The sequence below is a fragment of the Schistocerca piceifrons genome, chromosome 1, assembly GCF_021461385.2.
Source record: "Schistocerca piceifrons isolate TAMUIC-IGC-003096 chromosome 1, iqSchPice1.1, whole genome shotgun sequence".
NCBI classification, from domain to species: Eukaryota; Metazoa; Arthropoda; class Insecta; order Orthoptera; family Acrididae; genus Schistocerca; species Schistocerca piceifrons.
In genome coordinates, this window is record NC_060138.1 from 677,633,482 (window position 1) to 677,652,101 (window position 18,620).

An 18,620-nucleotide genomic window follows, 5' to 3' on the forward strand; every position below is an offset into this window, starting at 1 on the left:
TCTATGATGAGGCTATTGAAAAGTTGGTACAACGCTATGACAAAAGTCTAAGTCAGAACGGCGACTACGTAGAGAAGTAGCTGAAAGGTGTAGCTAATTGTTACAAGTAAAACATTTCTGATGTTCACTGTGGTTTCAATTTGGCAATCAATCGGACCTTACTTTTGGAATAACCCTCGTAATATGTGAAAGCTTTGCTTTTCTTGTAGTAATACTATGTGCATTAATTTAAACCATTACCTTTTTCTGGTTGTGTGTTTGCGCTACTTAACAGTGATGTTGCTATTGGCTGACTATCTCATGTGTCCTATACTCTGAATATCCGCTGTCATCGGCTGGCAAGATCACATGACCTGCTTACAAAAGCACATTACAATCTTGATTTCAATGTTTTGGAAAGTAGCAGGCGGTGTTTGGTAGAATTCAAATTTATACTTTCGTAATACGAAAACATCCAGTGTACATGTTGCTGCATGACACAGGTCTTTCCAGAACATGTTGTTTTCCTCTGAGGTCCCTTTTCTAAAGTGCCAGGAAATTCTAAACCGTGTGTAAAACTGTAACCATTCAAAGGATTGATATGTTTCACAGTTCCAAAGAAAAGTATACTGTCACTTAACATGGAAAAAGTGTATTTTCACCTGGGAGAAAGTGTATTTTTAACCGGGAAATCCAGGAAAAATCCGGGATTTTTTTTTTCCCTTGCCTGTGTGGACAGCCTGACTGTTCACCTCAAACTAATATTTCTAAGTCACTTTGGAACTATGTTTTGAAGTGGATATCTGAAAATGCCAGGATCCTGTTTGCTTGAGATAAGTATCAGCCTCTTTATGCCAGTCTAACATTTGGTATTGCTCTGCTGCTTTAAACAAGATTATTTCTACATATTCCGTAGAATTGGATATCACTTCATGCTGTTTGAATACCTTTTCTAAATTTCCAAATGCCTTGTAGGGAGGAATGGAGTATTGTTACGTAACAGAAAACTTGAGTTGTACAGATATATTATGGAGCTTTCAGCAACTGCTTCATGTACACAGATAGAAGAATTCTATTTTTGTTTTGCCCAGAACATCCGTCTTATACTAACGTGACTTTTCTGAACTGGGACATATTTGTGTTTTGTAAACAATGATAAAGATCATAGGAAACCTGATTAGCTCCTTTGGGAAACTGACATTCAATCCAAATGTAACTGAAACAGTTTGCTAGATGCCAGAGGAGCTAAATAAATAAATTAAATTAAAAAAAATAAAAAAGAAAGAAAGAAAGAGAGCTCTAGCCGAATAGGCCATGAATACCCAATGGTACCGACCGGCCGCCGTGTCATTCTCATCCCACAGGTGTCACTGGATGCAGATATGGAGGGGCATGTTACCAGCACACCGCTCTCCCAGCCATATGTCAGTTTCCGAGACCGGAGCCACTACTTCTCAATCAAGTAACTCCTCAGTTTGCCTCACAAGGGCTAAGTGCACCTCGCTTGCCAACCACTTCAGTGATCTGATGGGAAACGGTGTTATCACAGAAGCAAGGCCGTTGGCCTTGATGTCCTTGTAACTACTATAAAATTATACAGGTATAGTTGCCTACTGCAATAAGCCTACTGATTGGCACTTTAGGTAGCACCGAAGTTTTCTATGTATCAAAAGGAAATATCAGTACATCTTCATCAGGGCAATGCAGTGTTCCATAAAATGTTTCAGCTCTTAATGTATGAGCTCGTCTAATAACCATTACATCATTTTTCTATTTAGATCAGTCGCCAGAACCCACATTAAATTGTATCGAAAATAGGGTCCTAAAATGTGACTTCTTTGTGATTAGAAAGTTTGTGAGTTGAGCATTGTACATTTTCCAGATTTTAATAGTATTAAGAGTGGATGGCAGGTACCACAGCACAAGAGTAGAGAAGAATCTAATAAGAACAGTCTTGTGCTCCATGAACTTCATCTTCTTTCTAGCTCCACCACTTCTTTCTACAGGGTAAAGCCCTGTAACACCAATTTGCTTGGCAAATTACTCCTCCTGTGTTCAGTGTATTTTAAGTTCTTTCGGACACGTACAAAAGAACAGATACCATCAGTGACCATGCAGCTCGACTTGATAATGAAATTACAACAAAATCACTATGCTTATCTTCATACAGGTGTCAATATACGTCAACGGGGACAGTCGAAAATGTTGCCCTGACCGGGAAGTATGTTAAGAAATGTTTTCTGGCCCATTGGCAGAGATTTGGCTCCTTTGCATTTAATCAAGTATTTGGTTTAATGTTTGTTACACTGATGCCTTTCATTTTTTGGCCTTCTGCTTGCAACTGAAATGACAGCAATATTTCTTAATATCTTCATCTTTGTCAGTTTTATTGTTAGAAGCATAAAACATCCTGTGGAATGTCATTTTTTTGGACATCCTGAGCTTGGCACACTGCAGAGCTTGATATTGTGTTTGCACCCTTGAATGTTCTGGTAGAAGCATTGGCACATACCTGGGAAAGAATAAGGTGTAAGACTGAAGTATGTCAGTATGTGTAAGGTAATAAGATCATAAAATTTTATTGTAGCTGTCTCTGTTGTTTCACAACATTTTTTGCATTTGTCCATTTGCCTTATCTGTTTTTTGTCTTCTGTTGGTGAAAGTGAAGAAACTGTTGAAGTAAAAGTTTCAGTGCTGGCCATTTTACATGTAAAAATTAAACCCAGTACCAATCACACAATTTACAATAAAAGTGGAGATTGTTGGGACTGAAACATGGCTCTCAATTAATGATTACCACAGAGGTTACAACAGTTGATCTCCAGTTATTTTCTTAACCACTCTACATTTTTGATATGGGTGCTAAGGAGTTTGAATTCTTTCTTTATCATAACTTGTTCCTTGTTCAACAACTTCTGTGATGAAGTATAAGGTACTGCTATCTGCTGATTATCATCTCAGTCTTCAAATTTCAACAATAAGAGATTTATACAATCAGTTTCCCACTTTCTTCACAGTAAATTTCCAGATTTAGCTTCTGCATTGTTCTTGATGAAAGGATGTACTACTGAATTTTCACTGTGTGATCCACAGGAATAGGTCAACATGTTGCAGCTTCCCATTCCCTGTCATTTTCATCCAACATGGAAGCTAATTGAGGAATAACCTAGCATCCAGTTTGAGGCTAATATCTTTGGAGCATGGTGGCTGAGATGATGACACCAAGCCAAGTGATGCAGTGGGGTTGAAATACTTGTGGAGCCTTCCAGATTTAAGTTTTAAATCGCTTTGAAAAGGCCGTAGCTGATTTCTCCTTCCCCATCTAGCTCTTCCCAAGCTTGTCTCCTGTCTCTAATGACCTTTTAATCATACTATTTCTTTTCCTTTTGGTGGAAATGACATAGTCTTTCCTTTGATGCCAGAATATTCATCTAACAAGCTTATGTCAGCATTCTTGAAAATTGTGCAACTATTTTTTTTTTTCAAATTTGAACACTCCAGAAGTTGAATGCTGTACTCACCCAGTGAAAAAGCACTACAAAAGTGATAAAAACTGTGCAGTACTGACCACTCGTGAACAAATGCATTTGGTGAGACACTATTCCATTGGCTAATGATGTAATTGAATAATAGTTAAGAAACATAATCAGTGGCCTTTAAAATGGTGGGTTTTGAGTTTAACATAGTAGCAAGACACTATTTTTGTTTTATTTGTTTGATTTGTATGTGTGTGTGTGTTTATTCAGCAGTTGGTTATGAAACCAGAGGTTTGTGTAACAAGTTGTGTTGCTGCAGTGTTATAACGTTTGTTGCAGAAAGAGAAGAAAGAGACTTTTCTGGAATCACTGTTAAATACCTGCCAGCAGTGGTACCAAGAAAGAGAGAGAGTGTTGAAGAGCAACGGAGCCTCTAACAACCGATATTGTGCTTTCATCCACTTTGTTAATGAGATGTATTGTGAGGTAAGAGTAAAAACTTAATTGAAAAGTTTGCTTTGAATGAGATAATTTATATAACTAAAATACTTTCATGCCACTTTATTTATAAATCAAATCAATAAAATATTGCTGCACAGCTATGAATTAACGTTAGAAAGAATTAGTTCAATTACTGTCACAGTTGTCTTAACATGTTCATTTCTATACACTTCGCACATGTGTAGGAATTGTATATGATTTTTATTTCTAGATAAAAAGTTTTATATAAGGTAAATTGTACTGTTGGGTATAGCTTTCGGCTGACCGTCGTTTCTTTGTGCCCTGCATGAGCACGTAATGTGTCAGATTGGAAATTCACTTTGCGAGTAGCTGCATTAATTTTGTAGTGGATATCATGTGAAAATGAATAGAAATTAAAAAAGTTTTGTGCCTTTTATAATTAGCTAGCTTTACATCCACTGCTTTGCTCATGTGGACTGTATAGACTGCACAGAGTATTTTCAATCAAATTTTTTTGTTCACGTATTGCAACACCTAAAATTTCCATGTTAGGTGAGATCATAGAGGCATGGTGTTTCCCCAGATATGCTTATGACCAAAAAATGAGTCTGGTGGCTGGAGTCAAAGATTTTTGTTAATCACACCTTTTACATTAGTGTGGTGGTATTTAATCCCCTAACACATATTTCTTTATATCTAACTGAGAAGCAAAATAGCAGCTTTCATAGATTTAGCTTTAATTTTTTTTAATAATGAAATATATTCTAAAAAAAGTTTCATCACCTATTTCAGCCGCTTAGGGGTTGATTTTCCAGAAAGAGGAAACAATTTTTTTTTTTTTTTTTCATTTCTAACAGAGAAACCAGATACAAATTTTCATAGATTTAGATTAAAAAATGCTTGCATAGTATTTCCACAAAATCTCTCATCCCCTATTTCAGCCACAGAGGGATTGAATTTCCAAATACAGTGAAACTTAACCCTCCCCTCCTAGGGACGCCAAATACAAATTTTCTTAGGTTGAGCTTGAAAAATGCTTTCATAATGAAATATTTTACTAAAAATTATCATCCACTATTTGAACATTTATGCATTGAATTTCCTGGAATACTGAAATGCACATTTTTTTTGTTTATTACCAACAAGTCAAATACCAGTTTTCATAGATGAAGGTTTAAAAATCCTTCAATTGTTCTTTAATAATGATATATTTAAAAAAAATACTTTCACACACTATGTCACCTCCAAGGGAAACAATTTCAAAAGATGCTGAAAACCATAATGCTTTGTATCTGAGTGAGAAACAAAATACCAATGTTCGTAGGTCTAGCTTCAAAATTGCCGTAATAGCAGCATATTTTCAAAAATCTGTCATCCCGTATTTCACCCCCTTAGGGGGGAAATTTTGAAAATTCCTACAGCATAAGATAAAGAACCTCTCCAAATATTAGATTTCTATTCTTAGTGATTTAGGCTGTTAGTTCATCCCGGTTAATCTCCTTCCAGACGGTAACATTATGATTTGTCCTCTGTATTTGGTCACAGCAATTATTCTGAAGCATATAAATTTGTTAATCATGGTTAAATGATAATGGAATCCTCTTGGGTAAAATATTCTGGAGGTAAAACAGTCCCCCATTTGGATCTCTGAGCTGGGACTGCTCAGGAGGACATAGTTGTCAGGAGAAACATAACTGGTGTTCTACAGATCGGAGTTTGGAATGTCAGATCCCTTAATCGGGCAGGTAGGTTAGAAAATTTGAAAATGGAAATGGGTAGGTTAAAGTTAGATATAGTGGGAATTAGTGAAGTTCAATGGCAGGAGGAACAGGACTTCTGGTCAGGTGAATACAGGGTTGTAGATACAAAATCAAACAGGGGTTATGCAGGAGTAGATTTAATAATCAATAAAAAATAGAAATGATGTGGATAAGTTACTACAAACAGCACAGTGAAAGCATTATTGTAGCTAAGATAGACACGAAGCCCACGCCTACCACAGCAGTACAAGTTTATATGCCAGTAGCTCCGTACATAAGGAAGAAATGTATGATGAGATTAAAGAAATTATTCAAATAGTTACGGGAGATGAAAATTTAATAGTCGTGGGGGTTAAGGAATGAAAGAGGAAAATGCCTGGTAGAATTTTACATACAGTATAACTTACCATAGCTAACACTTAGTTTAAGAATCATGAAAGAAGGTTGTATATGTGAAAGAGTCCTTAAGACACTAGAAGGTTTCAGATTCATTATATAATGGTAGGACAAAGATTTAGGAACCGTGTTTTAAATTGTAAGACATTTCCAGGGGCAGATGTGGACTCTGACCACTATTTATTGGTTATGAACTGTAGGAACTATAGGAAAATTAAAGAGACCTTTGGAGAAAAGAGAGCCACTTGTATGAATATTAAGAGCTCAGATGGAAACACAGTTCTAAGCAAAGAAGGGAAGACAGAAAGGTGGAAGGAGTATATAGAGGGTCTATACAAGTGCGATGTACTTGAGGACAATATTATGGAAATGAAAGAGGATGTAGATGAAGATGAAATGGGAGATACGATACTGCGTGAAGAGTTTGACAGAGCATTCAAAGACCTGAGTCGAAACAAGGCCCTGGGAGTTGACAACATTCCATTGGAACTACTGACGGCCTTGGGAGAACCAGTCCTGACAAAACTCTACCATCTGGTGAGCAAGATGTATGAGACAGGCGAAATACCCTCAGACTTCAAGAAGTATATAATAATTCCAATCCCAAGGACAGCAGGTGTTGACAGGTGTGAAAATTACTGAACAATCAGTTTAATAAGTCACAGCTGCAAAATACTAGCACCAATTGTTTACAGTCGAATGGAAAAACTGGTAGAAGCCGACCTCGGGGAAGATCAGTTTGGATTCCGTAGAAGTGTTGGAACACGTGAGGCAATACTGACCCTACAACTTATCTTAGAAAATAGGTTAAGGAAAGGCAAACCTACATTTCAGCATTTGTAGACTTAGAGAAAGCTTTTGACAATGTTGACTGGAATACTCTCTCTCAAATTCTGAAGGTGGCAGAGGTAAAATACAGGGAGCGAAAGGCTATTTACAATTTGTACAGAAACCAGATGGCAGTTATAAGAGTCGAGGGGCATGAAATGGAAGCAGTGGTTTGGAAGGGAGTGAGACATGGTTGTTGCCTCTCCCTGATGTTATTCAATCTGTATATTGAGCAAGCAGTAAAGGAAACAAAAGAAAAATCTGGAGTAGGTATTAAAATCCATGGAGAAGAAATAAAAACTTTGAGATTCGCCGATGACATTGAAATTCTGCCAGAGACAGCAGAGGACTTGGAAGAACAGTTGAATGGAATGGACAATGTCTTGAAAGAAATATATAAGATTAATATCAACAAAAGCAAAACACATAATGGAATGTAGTCTAATTAAATCAGGTGGTGGTTAGGGAATTAGATTAGGAAATGGGACACTTCCTCCAAAGTAGTAGATGAGTTTTGCTATTGTGGCAGCAAAATAACTGAAGAGGGTGAAGTAGAGTGGATATAAAATGCAGACTAATGATAACAAGGAAAGCGTTTCTGAAGAAGAGAAATTTGTTAACATTGAGCACAGATTTAAGTGTCAGGAAGTCTTTTCTGAAAGCATGTGCGTGGAGTGTTGCCAAGTATGGGTGTGAAGCATGGACGATAAACAGCTTGGACAAGAAGAGAAAAGAGACTTTAGACAAGAAGAGAAAAGAGATTTTAGACAAGAAGAGAAAAGAGATTAGAGAGAGAGAGGTTCGAATCCTACCTCAGGCATGGATGTGTGTGATGTCCTTAGGTTAGTTAGGTTTAAGTAGTTCTAAGTTCTAGGGGACTGATGGCCTCAGAAGTTAAGTCCTATAGCGCTCAGAGCCAATTTGTGACACATCTTGACTAGAAGAAATGATCGGTTGGTAGGACATGTTCTGAGGCATCAAGGGATCACCAATTTAGTACTGGAGGAAAGCTTGGAGGGTGAAAATTGTATAGGGAGACCAAGAGATGGATATACTAAGCAGATTCAGAAGGATGCAGGTTGCAGTAGTTATTCAGAGATGAGGCTGCACAGGATATAGTAGCATGGAGAGCTGCATCAAACCAGACTTTGGACTGATGACAAAAACAACAACAACAACATAAATTTGTCCATAAATTTATTTAATCAGGTCAACAATTGGTATATATAGAAATAAGCAATAATATTAGTTCCAATAAACTTTGTAAAATCTTTCTCTACAGCCATTTGTTTCATTCTGGGGAAAATGATCAGTTGCACCAGAGTTTGGATTCTGCATTAAACTGTAGGCGTGCACCCCCTTGGAGGTGTATTCAAGATGGGAAAGTGGTGTGGGCTTGTAATTAATACACAGTGCTCAGGTTTAGAAAAAGAAACCGTATCAGTTTATTTGCTCATGGGGGGGGTGTTCATGATAAGGATTTCCAGGACATCAAGAGAAGATATCTCCAGTAGCTCCAGATCCATCTCAAAACAGGAGGGAAAATTTAAAGGTGAAAGAAATAAGCTATTTAGTGTCTGCTTTAGGTAGAGGCTTGGAACAGGGGGAGCGGAGGGGGGGGGGGGGGGGGGGGAGGGGGGAGGGGGAGAGGGAGAGAGGGAGAGAGGGAGTGAGGGAGAGAGAGAGAGAGAGAGAGAGGTTTTTCACTTGTGGCAGTGAGAGCCCTCAGTCTCACCAATCAGGTGTTATGGTGATACGATATGATTGGCAAGGCGGCTTTGCTGGCAATAATTTGGTGTATTCTGGCATGAACTAGTAGATTGTTGTTGCACCAGTTGAAAGATGACGGATGAAATATGTAGACTCTTTATAAATTTCAATAATAAAAATTGCTCACATTCAGGACCTTGGTATACCTTGTATATCTCCTCCCCTCGCACCAGGAGTGAACCCAACAATATCAGTGGGGCCATAAATACATGGGGTAAAAGTATTTGATTTTAATTTAACAATACAATATTTCAATTTCATTTAATAAATCAAAACTTGGAATGTGGGTATAATAGTTAGGTCACCATGTAGTGACAGCAGTTGTTGACAGAGAACTGTGATGGTGGCGGCATTACAGAGTTAACAGAAGCTGGTTTCAGAGACAGCTTCGAGGAATACAATTAACTTAAAAACACTCATACAGCAAGGATTGGGATATAACATAAAAATAATAAATATGTGTATACAGATTGTTTCAAATCTTTTTGCTTCCATTTTTTTATTGATAAAGAAGTGAATGATTAACTTCTAGTGTTGTTAGAGGAGGTAATGAACCCAGTGTAGTTTCTAATAGAATAGTAGATGTGGTTGGTTTGTTTTAGAATGTCCTTGCAGTGGCTGTGTAACCATCAGTGTGGCATCAGTTGTTTGCCAACCTGATGATAGCACTGAATTTTGAAACACGAAAGTTTGTTTTAACTGTAATAAGGGAGGATGGAAGCATTGTATATATCTTTAAATATGTCTGCTTGTGTCTGTATGTGTGGATGGATATGTGCGTGTGTGCGAGTGTATACCTGTCCTTTTTTTCCCCCTAAGGTAAGTCTTTCCGCTCCCGGGATTGGAATGACTCCTTACCCTCTCCCTTAAAACCCACTTCCTTTCGTCTTCCCCTCTCCTTCCCTCTTTCCTGATGAGGCAACAGTTTGTTGCGAAAGCTTGAATTTTGTGTGTATGTTTGTGTTTGTTTGTGTGTCTATCGACCTGCCAGCGCTTTTGTTCGGTAAGTCACCTCATCTTTGTTTTTATATATAATTTTTCCCACGTGGAATGTTTCCTTATATAGCAACCAGTTGCAACAATTATGCATGTAATAAGTTGTTGAAAGTCGTTTCTCGTGGAAAAACTGGCGACTTCGAACATCATTATGTTTTTCGCAAACAAAGTTGTATTTCACAAATGTTATTAATTGTCTTCATAATGTTAACCACGTATAGTTACCGGAAGACGTAGAAACGATATTCCGAAACGAATAAGTATAACGTAAGTCAAACGTTCGAATTAGAACAGAGACCCCACGAATACAAGTTTGCTGTGGCAGGTATGAAATATAAACTCCGTTACTCGCTCGTTACACTTGAAGGACAGATCTTGAATGGGCCGAAACGAGCAGCCGCATTATATATTACAAAAAACTAATAAAAAAAATTGCATGGCGCGAGATTCGATCCGGCGACCTTCGGATTACGAACCAGAGCGCTTACCGCTGCACCACGACGCTGTAGGAAGTCATAAATCATAGAGAGTATTTCACCGCAACGGTTTCTTTTAACTGTCGATTTTCTCGACAACAGCTGAGAAGTGCATGACCGATCCCTTCTTCTGGTCAAGTTGTGCCACAAACTTCTCTTCTCCCTAATCCTATTCAATACCTCCACATTAGTTATGTGATCTACCCATCTAATCTTCAGCATTCTTCTGTAGCACCACATTTCAAAAGCTTCTATTCTCTTCTTGTCCAAACTATTTACCGTCCATGTTTCACTTCCATACATGGCTACACTCCATACAAATAGTTTCAGAAATAACTTCCTGACACTTAAATCTATACTCGATGTTAACAAATTTCTCTTCTTCAGAAACGCTTTCCTTGCCATTGCCAGTCTACATTTTATATCTTCTCTACTTCAACCATCATCAGTTATTTTGCTCCCCAAATAGCAAAACTCCTTTACTATTTTAAGTGTCTCATTTCCTAATCTAATACCCTCAACATCACCCAACTTAATTCGACTACATTCCATTATCCTCGTTTTGCTTTTGTTGATGTTCACCTTATATCCTCCCTTCAAGACACCATCCATTCCGTTCAACTGCTCTTCCAAGTCCTTTGCTGTCTCTGACAGAATTACAATGTCACCGGCGAACCTCAAAGTTTTTATTTCTTCTCCATGGATTTTAATACCTACTCCGAATTTTTCTTTTGTTTCCTGTACTGCTTGCTCAATGTACAGATTGAATAACATTGGGGATAGGCTACAACCCTGTCTTACTCCCTTCCCAACCACTGTTTCCATTTCATGTCCCTCGACTCTTATAACTGCCATCTGGTTTCTGTATAAATTGTAAATAGCCTTTCGCTCCCTGTATTTTACCCCTGCCACCTTCAGAGTTTGAAAGAGAGTATTCCAGTCAACATTGTCAAAAGCTTTCTGTAAGTCTACAAATGCTAGAAATGTACGTTTGCCTTTCCTTAATCTTTCTTCTAAGATAAGTCGGAAGGTCAGTGTTCCAACACTTCTACGGAATCCAAACTGATCTTCCCCGAGGTCGGCTTCTACTAGTTTTTTCCATTCGTCTGTAAAGAATTGGTGCTAGTATTTTGCAGCTGTGGCTTATTAAACTGATTGTTCGGTAATTTTCATATCTGTCAACACCTGCTTTCTTTGGAATTGGAATTATTATATTCTTCTTGAAGTCTGAGGGTATTTCACCTGTTTCATACATCTCGCTCACCAGATGGTAGAGTTTTGTCAGGACTGGCTCTCCCAAGGCTGTCAGTAGTTCTAATGGAATGCTGTGTACTCTGGGGACCTTCTTTCGACTCAGGTCCTTCAGTGCTCTGTCAAACTCTTCACGCAGTATCATATCTCCCATTTCATCTTCATCTACATCCTCTTCCATTTCCGTAATATTGTCCTCAAGTACATCGCCCTTGTATAGACCCTCTATATACTCCTTCCACCTTTCTGCTTTCCCTTCTTTGCTTAGAACTGTGTTTCCATCTGAGCTCTTGATGTTCATACAAGTGGTTCTCTTATCTCCAAAGGTCTCTTTAATTTTCCTGTAGGCAGTATCTATCTTACCCCTAGTGAGATAAGCCTCTACATCCTTACATTTGTCCTCTAGCCATCCCTGCTTAGCCGTTTTGCACTTCCTGTCGATCTCATTTTTGAGATGTTTGTATTCCTTTTTGCCTGCTTTATTTACTGCATTTTTGTATTTTCTCCTTTCATCAATTAAATTCAATATTTCTTCTGTTACCCAAGGATTTCTAGTAGCCCTCGTCTTTTTACCTACTTGATCCTCTGCTGCCTTCACTACTTCATCCCTCAAAGCTATCCATTCTTCTTCTACTGTATTTCTTTCCCCCATTCCTGTCAATTGTAGGAAAATTATGCTCTCCCTGAAACTCTGTACAACCTCTGCTTCTTTCAGTTTATCCAGGTTCCATCTCCTTAAATTCCCACCTTTTTGCAGTTTCTTCAGTTTTGATTTACAGGTCATAACCAATAGATTGTGGTCAGAGTCCACATCTGCCCCTGGAAATGTCTTACAATTTAAAACCTGGTTCCTAAATCTCTGTCTTACCATTATATAATCTACCTGATACCTTTTAGTATCTCCAGGGTTCTTCCATGTATGCAACCTTCTATCATGATTCTTAAACCAAGTGTTAGCTATGATTAAGTTGTGCTCTGTGCAAAATTCTACCAGGCGGCTTCCTCTTTCATTTCTTAGCCCCAATCCATATTCACCTACTACGTTTCCTTCTCTCCCTTTTCCTACACCCGAATTCCAGTCACCCATGACTATTAAATTTTCGTCTCCCTTCACTATCTGAATAATTTCTTTTATTTCATCATACATTTCTTCAATTTCTTCGTCATCTGCAGAGCTAGTTGGCATATAAACTTGTACTACTGTAGTAGGTGTGGGCTTCGTATCTATCTTGGCCACAATAATGTGTTCACTATGCTGTTTGTAGTAGCTTACCCGCATTCCTATTTTCCTATTCATTATTAAACTTACTCCTGCATTACCCCATTTGACTTTGTGTTTATAACCCTGTAGTCACCTGACCAGAAGTCTTGTTCTTCCTGCCACCGAACTTCACTAATTCCCACTATATCTAACTTTAACCTATCCATCTCCCTTTTTAAATTTTCTAACCTACCTGCCCGATTAAGGGATATGACATTCCACGCTCCGATCCGTAGAACGCCAGTTTTCTTTCTCCTGATAATGACAACCTCTTGAGTAGTCCCTGCCCGGAGATCCAAATGGGGGACTATTTTACCTCCGGAATATTTTACCCAAGAGGACACCATCATCATTTAATCATACAGTAAAGCTGCATGCCCTCGGGAAAAGTTACGGCTGTAGTTTCCCCTTGCTTTCAGCCGTTCGCAGTACCAGCGCAGCAAGGCCGTTTTGGTTATTGTTACAAGGCCAGATCAGTCAATCATCCAGACTGTTGCCCTTGCAACTACTGAAAAGGCTGCTGCCCCTCTTCAGGAACCACACGTTTGTCTGGCCTCTCAGCAGATACCCCTCCATTGTGGTTGTACCCATGGTACGGCTATCTGTATCACTGAGGCACGCAAGCCTCCCCACCAACGGCAAGGTCCATGGTTCATGGGGGGGGGGGCTGTTTCAGTGATCATATATTAAATAAGTATCATAATAAGTTATCGAGAGAAATGGTTAGTGATAGATATAACATATCTCTTATTTTGAGCAGTTATGAAATGATCTGACTATATCAGGGGCTATGATTGGAAAAGGACCTACTGCTGTAGGCAGAGTTTTAAGAGGTATTTTTGATCTTGATCCTTGCACTCTCTTAGCACATGGAAGACAATTTAGAAAGTATTCTTTTACATCTTTCTTCTGTTGTGGCTACCAATAATGGCCTCCAATGCTTGCTTGCAAAGTGCTTTGTATGCTATCATGTCATGGTTGTAGTGTCCACTTACAGATAGGCTTAGCACCTCATCCACTTGCAGGATCTTAATTTTCATACTCAACGCCTCTGTCTTTTTGTTTAACTTGCCAGGATTGCGTTTGACTGTTGTTGTTGTGGTCTTCAGTTCTGAGAGTGGTTTGATTCAGCTCTCCATGCTACTCTATCCTGTGCAAGCTTCTCCATCTCCCAGTACCTACTGCAACCTACGTCCTTCTGAATCTGGTTAGTGTATTCATCTCTTGGTCTCCCTTGGTCTTGACTATTTAGTCATATTCACTAAGTTTTAAGGCTCATCCAACAAGTCTGCTACTGGGATCTTTTAAATTTAAAAAGCCATTGTAAAATGGCGTTATCTATCATTACTGTGAACTGTCATCTGAATAAGTAACACCAAAAGTAATGGGCGTTAAAAACAAGTGATAGAAGATCTTTTTCCAGGGTACTGTAATTTAGTTCAGCTTGATTCAGCTGACTTGATGTGTAACCAGTTGGTTTTTCTTCACCAGCTAGTATTTGACTCAAAATGCAGCCGACAGGTATGTTGCTAGCATCACATGACAAGGTAAAAGGTTGCATAAAATCCGGGTAAGAATTTCCTTCAGTTTTAACATGGCACTCTCGAAATATGCTGTCCAAACAAAAGTAGTTCCCTTCTTTAGTAATTTTGTGAGCAGTTTTGGGGTGGCTGCATAATTTTCCATCAAACAACAACAGTAATTTGTTAATCCAAGAGATGATTGCAGTTCTGCAACATTTCTTGGTGCTTGAAAATTGTTCAATGCATCCTTTTAATTGCAAATCTGGTCAGATATCATCTGCAGCAATATAGAGCACTTGTTACTGCATAAAAGTGCACTTTCCCAATTTCAAATTCAGACTGGCATCACTAACAGAAATTAGCATGCTTCTCAGTTGTTCTGCATGTTTTCTTGTCATATTTGAAGAAACAGTTACAGCATCCAGATATATTAGAAACATGATTGGCTTTAAATCACATTAAAGTATAACAGCAAAATGTTGAAATGTAGGAGTGTTTCAGAGGCCATAGAGCATCCTTAGGTATTCGTAATGACCGGAAGGTACAACAAAAGCTGTTTTTTTACCAACCTATTGGAGCTATAAGAATTTGATGGTAGACAGTGTCCATATATAAGGTGGTGAAGAATTTGCACAACAGTGTTATCCCCTTGGAAAGGGGATAAGTATTAAGTTTCATGATCTGATTGACTGCTCGCATATCTATATTAATGCGATACCCTTTTCTGAATTATTGGTTGTCTTGAGAACAAACAGTAGGTAAAGACCAGAGGCTGAAAGGTGGTTTAATTATTTCCGAAATTATCTACTACACTCACTGGCAAAAATGTACCCTTGCTTGTTGTACTCATTTTACATAATCTCTACTTTCTGTTCACTATCTAATACCTCATTTCTTGTTAATGGATCCATTGAGAAAATATCTCCTCTTAAAAAATCTTTGTTCACTTCTGTCCAAACAGTTTTCCCTGTACTGCCTGATATTTTCTTGGTTTTGTATAACTTCAATGCTGTGGTACCTGCTTTAGTGCATTGTCAGAACATGGCATTCATTCTGGAGTCCTTCACATTCTTACAACAGGAATGCTACCAAAGTAGTGAACATTTCCCCCAATTTGGGAGTTAACTATGTAATGAAAATGGTGAAGGAAATCATTGCCTAAAATGGTATCAGAGTTGTGGTCATGCTTCCATACCACTTTGTATATTAACTGGTACCTCCTTCCATCTATTTCTAGTTCCATGCGTTGCAAACTTATTGGCTAAACTACCTTTTTTCCAATCCACTCAGTCTACAATGTGGTGGTTTTAATTCTCGAGCTTGAGTGGATTTAATGAACAAAATACTTACTTGGGCACCCATATCTGTGGTAATGATAGACAGCCTACCATTTATTTCACCTTTGAAATTACATTTGCAACTTCAGTGAGTCCTACCTTTTACTGGATTCCCTTCATAGAATGAGAGTGAGGGGCAGTGGCAGAACCACTCCTGCATGCTTTTCCCGTATTCACATTCCTTTATGCATTTTCATAACCTATTTGGTTAGCCAAGTGTGATGCCGTAGAGACTGACAGTACACTCTCGCATTTCCACTCTTCCTACAGTAGGTGCACGATGGTGCCGAACTCTCAGGAGCTTTGTGACGTGGGAGTTTTCAACGAGTGCAGCACACATTAGCAATGAATTCACATCTAGTGGAGTTTACCCTGGTGGAAGATGAGACAAATTGGGGAGAGTCCTCATGTAGAAATGTGAGCCATACAGCTGCCATTAGTGTGATCAGCAAAGCAAACTTCACTTTAGCACCTACTTGTGAGTCAGTCCTGCGAACAAATACATCTACACAGTGAGATTCAGCTTCACTACGTAATACATCATTCCTTTCATTACCTTCTCCTAGTACATATGTATCACATGACACAGCTCTTATATTCTGTCAGCAAAATGATCTAAATCATCTCTGGAATTTCGGCATTGGATGGGAAATACAATAGCTAATGCTGTGCATTTCCTCATAGCTGTCCACTAGCCCTTTTGAAAGAACATCAAATGCTTTGGTATATCTGAGCCCTTCCTGGGTATATCTGAGCCCTTCCATGGAATTTACATAAGTGCATACCTCTCCTTGCAACTTAAGATCGGCGACTCCTACTGACACCTCGTCACTCTATACGGACTATTTCCTTATATTTGTTATATTTTGAATGAAAGTGTGGATATTTTCGTCCGATTTGCTTGTGAAGTTGGGGACCAGTTTGTATGTCCCCTCCGGGGTGTATTCATGATTGGAAAATGGTGTGGACTTGTAGTTGATACACAGTACTCAGGTTTAGGAAAAGAAGTCATGTCGGTTTGTTTGTTCATGGGGACTATGTGACGAAGATTCCCAGGATGATGAGAGATGATGACTCCAGTAGCTCCAGAACCATCTTGAAGGAGAAGGTAAAATTCAGAGGAGGAGAAACTAAGCCAATTAGCGTCAGTGTTGATGGCAGCTCAGAACAGAAGAGAGAGATGTTTTTCAGTTGTGCTTCAGAAGCCCTCAGTTGACCAGTCAAGTGATCTGGTGGCATGATTTGACTGGCGAGCAGGCTTTGCTGATGATGATTCAGTCTATTCCAGTGTGAATTGGTCGATTGTTATTGCTTCAGCTGAAAGGCAATGGACAAAATAGGTAGAACCTTTGTAAAATTTAAATAATAAAAATTACTCATTTTCGGAGCTGGAGGATCACTTTGTACATGGTTTATCCTATAAAAAAGGTTGGTAAATCAGTTCATGACATAGAAAAAAGTGAGAAAGTATCACTTTAAATTTGACAATTCTTAGTAAAGTGCAGGGTGTCCATTATTGAAATTCCAATTTCAGAATGCTGTAGAAAGACAACCATTGCTGAGAATGACATCAAATTTGGACAGCGTATTATTGACACAGGAAGAAATGTCATGTAACAAATTTAAGGAAAATTTTACCAGTAGATGTTGCCCTAAGCATCTTAACGTAAATATGTGGCGGCTACAAATTACAGATGAATCACAGCAAGGTGACTATGGTTTGAGTTGCACATTACACAGCCCGTATTATTAAGTGTGCATGACTTCAAAAGTTCAACAGTCAACAGTTGCGGCACTGTTAGTTAGGTAAGTCCATCCACCACGGCAAGGTCATACCACATTGGATGGGAAAAATTTGTTTTTAATTGTCCTGAGGCCAAAAACTGCATAAAGAGCAAACTGATGTCAGTTTGTATTTGCCATGAGACTGGCATAAGACATGTTCAACATGTTGTCCACCATTTTGTGCCACAAGTTGAAATCGAGAAACAACATGTTCCACAACATGTATGAGTGCCTCAGGGATCATGTTCAGAATGCATTGCGCAATGCATGCATTAAATTCAGCTACATTGGTATTTAGAACACTGAGCATATGATCTCCAGGTGACCCCACTGCCAGATGTCACACAGATCAAAATAAGGTAATCTGTACAGAGAGGTTGTAGGGAGATGATGGCTGATAATCCTAGCATTTCTGAAATGCCTCTGCAGCTGCCACTTCACCGGCTGTGCAGTGTGCAGAGGAGTGCTGTCTTGCATTAAATATTGCTGTCCATACTGTTGAAGGGTTGGAATAATGTTGATGCCCAAAAGACTCTCGTAGCCTTTACCAGTCATGGTACAGATAACAGGACTCTCAGAACTCATCTTCTCGAATAAATACAGTCCTATGATAAACAATGGCGTCAATCTGCACCACGTAGTTACCTTAGCAGGATGAAGTGTTACTGGTTGATGTGCTTGTGGATTTCCTATTGCCAGTCTTCTGCGATTTTGCCTACTGACACGTCCATGGAGATGGAATTGAACTTTGTTTGACCACATAATATTCCATGGCCATTCATTGCCCACTTCCAAGCTAGCAAGAAATTCCAGAGTGAACATTTATGTTGCTGGCAGGTCTGCAGGAAGGAACTGCTGAACTTGGATGATTTTGTATGGCTGTCAATGCAGGGTGCTTCGTAGGATTTTATGCACTGTGCTTGCAGGCATGTCCAGTGTATGGGCAGTTACCCGTGCACCCCCACCCTACCCCTCCTGCAGTGGTCTGGCCACATCTTAGATGGATATTGGATCAACTACTTTTTTCCCCTGTTGCACATTGCATGTCGCAAGAACCTGCCTTTTCGAAATTGGTAATCATTTTCTCCACACCCATAGCAGACATTGGACCAATGCCTTTCTTCATACCCTTGAGTGCACAGAACTTCTGCAGGGATACTGGTTCACAGTCACTGTTCTTGTAAAAGAGCTTTACCAGCAACATGTAACGCTTCATGGAGACGGTCATGTTGGATGCCTGGGATGCAAACTGTGGAACAGCTGTGTGCCTTGTGTATGTTGGTGTGCATATTCTGACATTTACAGAGCCATCTATTGGTG

At 39.0% G+C, this 18,620-nt stretch overlaps 1 protein-coding gene across 2 annotated transcripts in view; it reads left to right on the plus strand.

The window, feature by feature from the left end:
• Positions 1 to 18,620, plus strand: part of LOC124709133 — a 490,737-nt gene that overhangs the window by 449,127 nt on the left and 22,990 nt on the right. For both annotated transcript variants that reach the window (XM_047240800.1, XM_047240809.1), the window contains one exon: positions 3,795 to 3,941. In XM_047240800.1, coding sequence (XP_047096756.1) covers positions 3,795 to 3,941 — 147 coding nt within the window. The remainder of the gene's footprint in view (positions 1 to 3,794; positions 3,942 to 18,620) is intronic.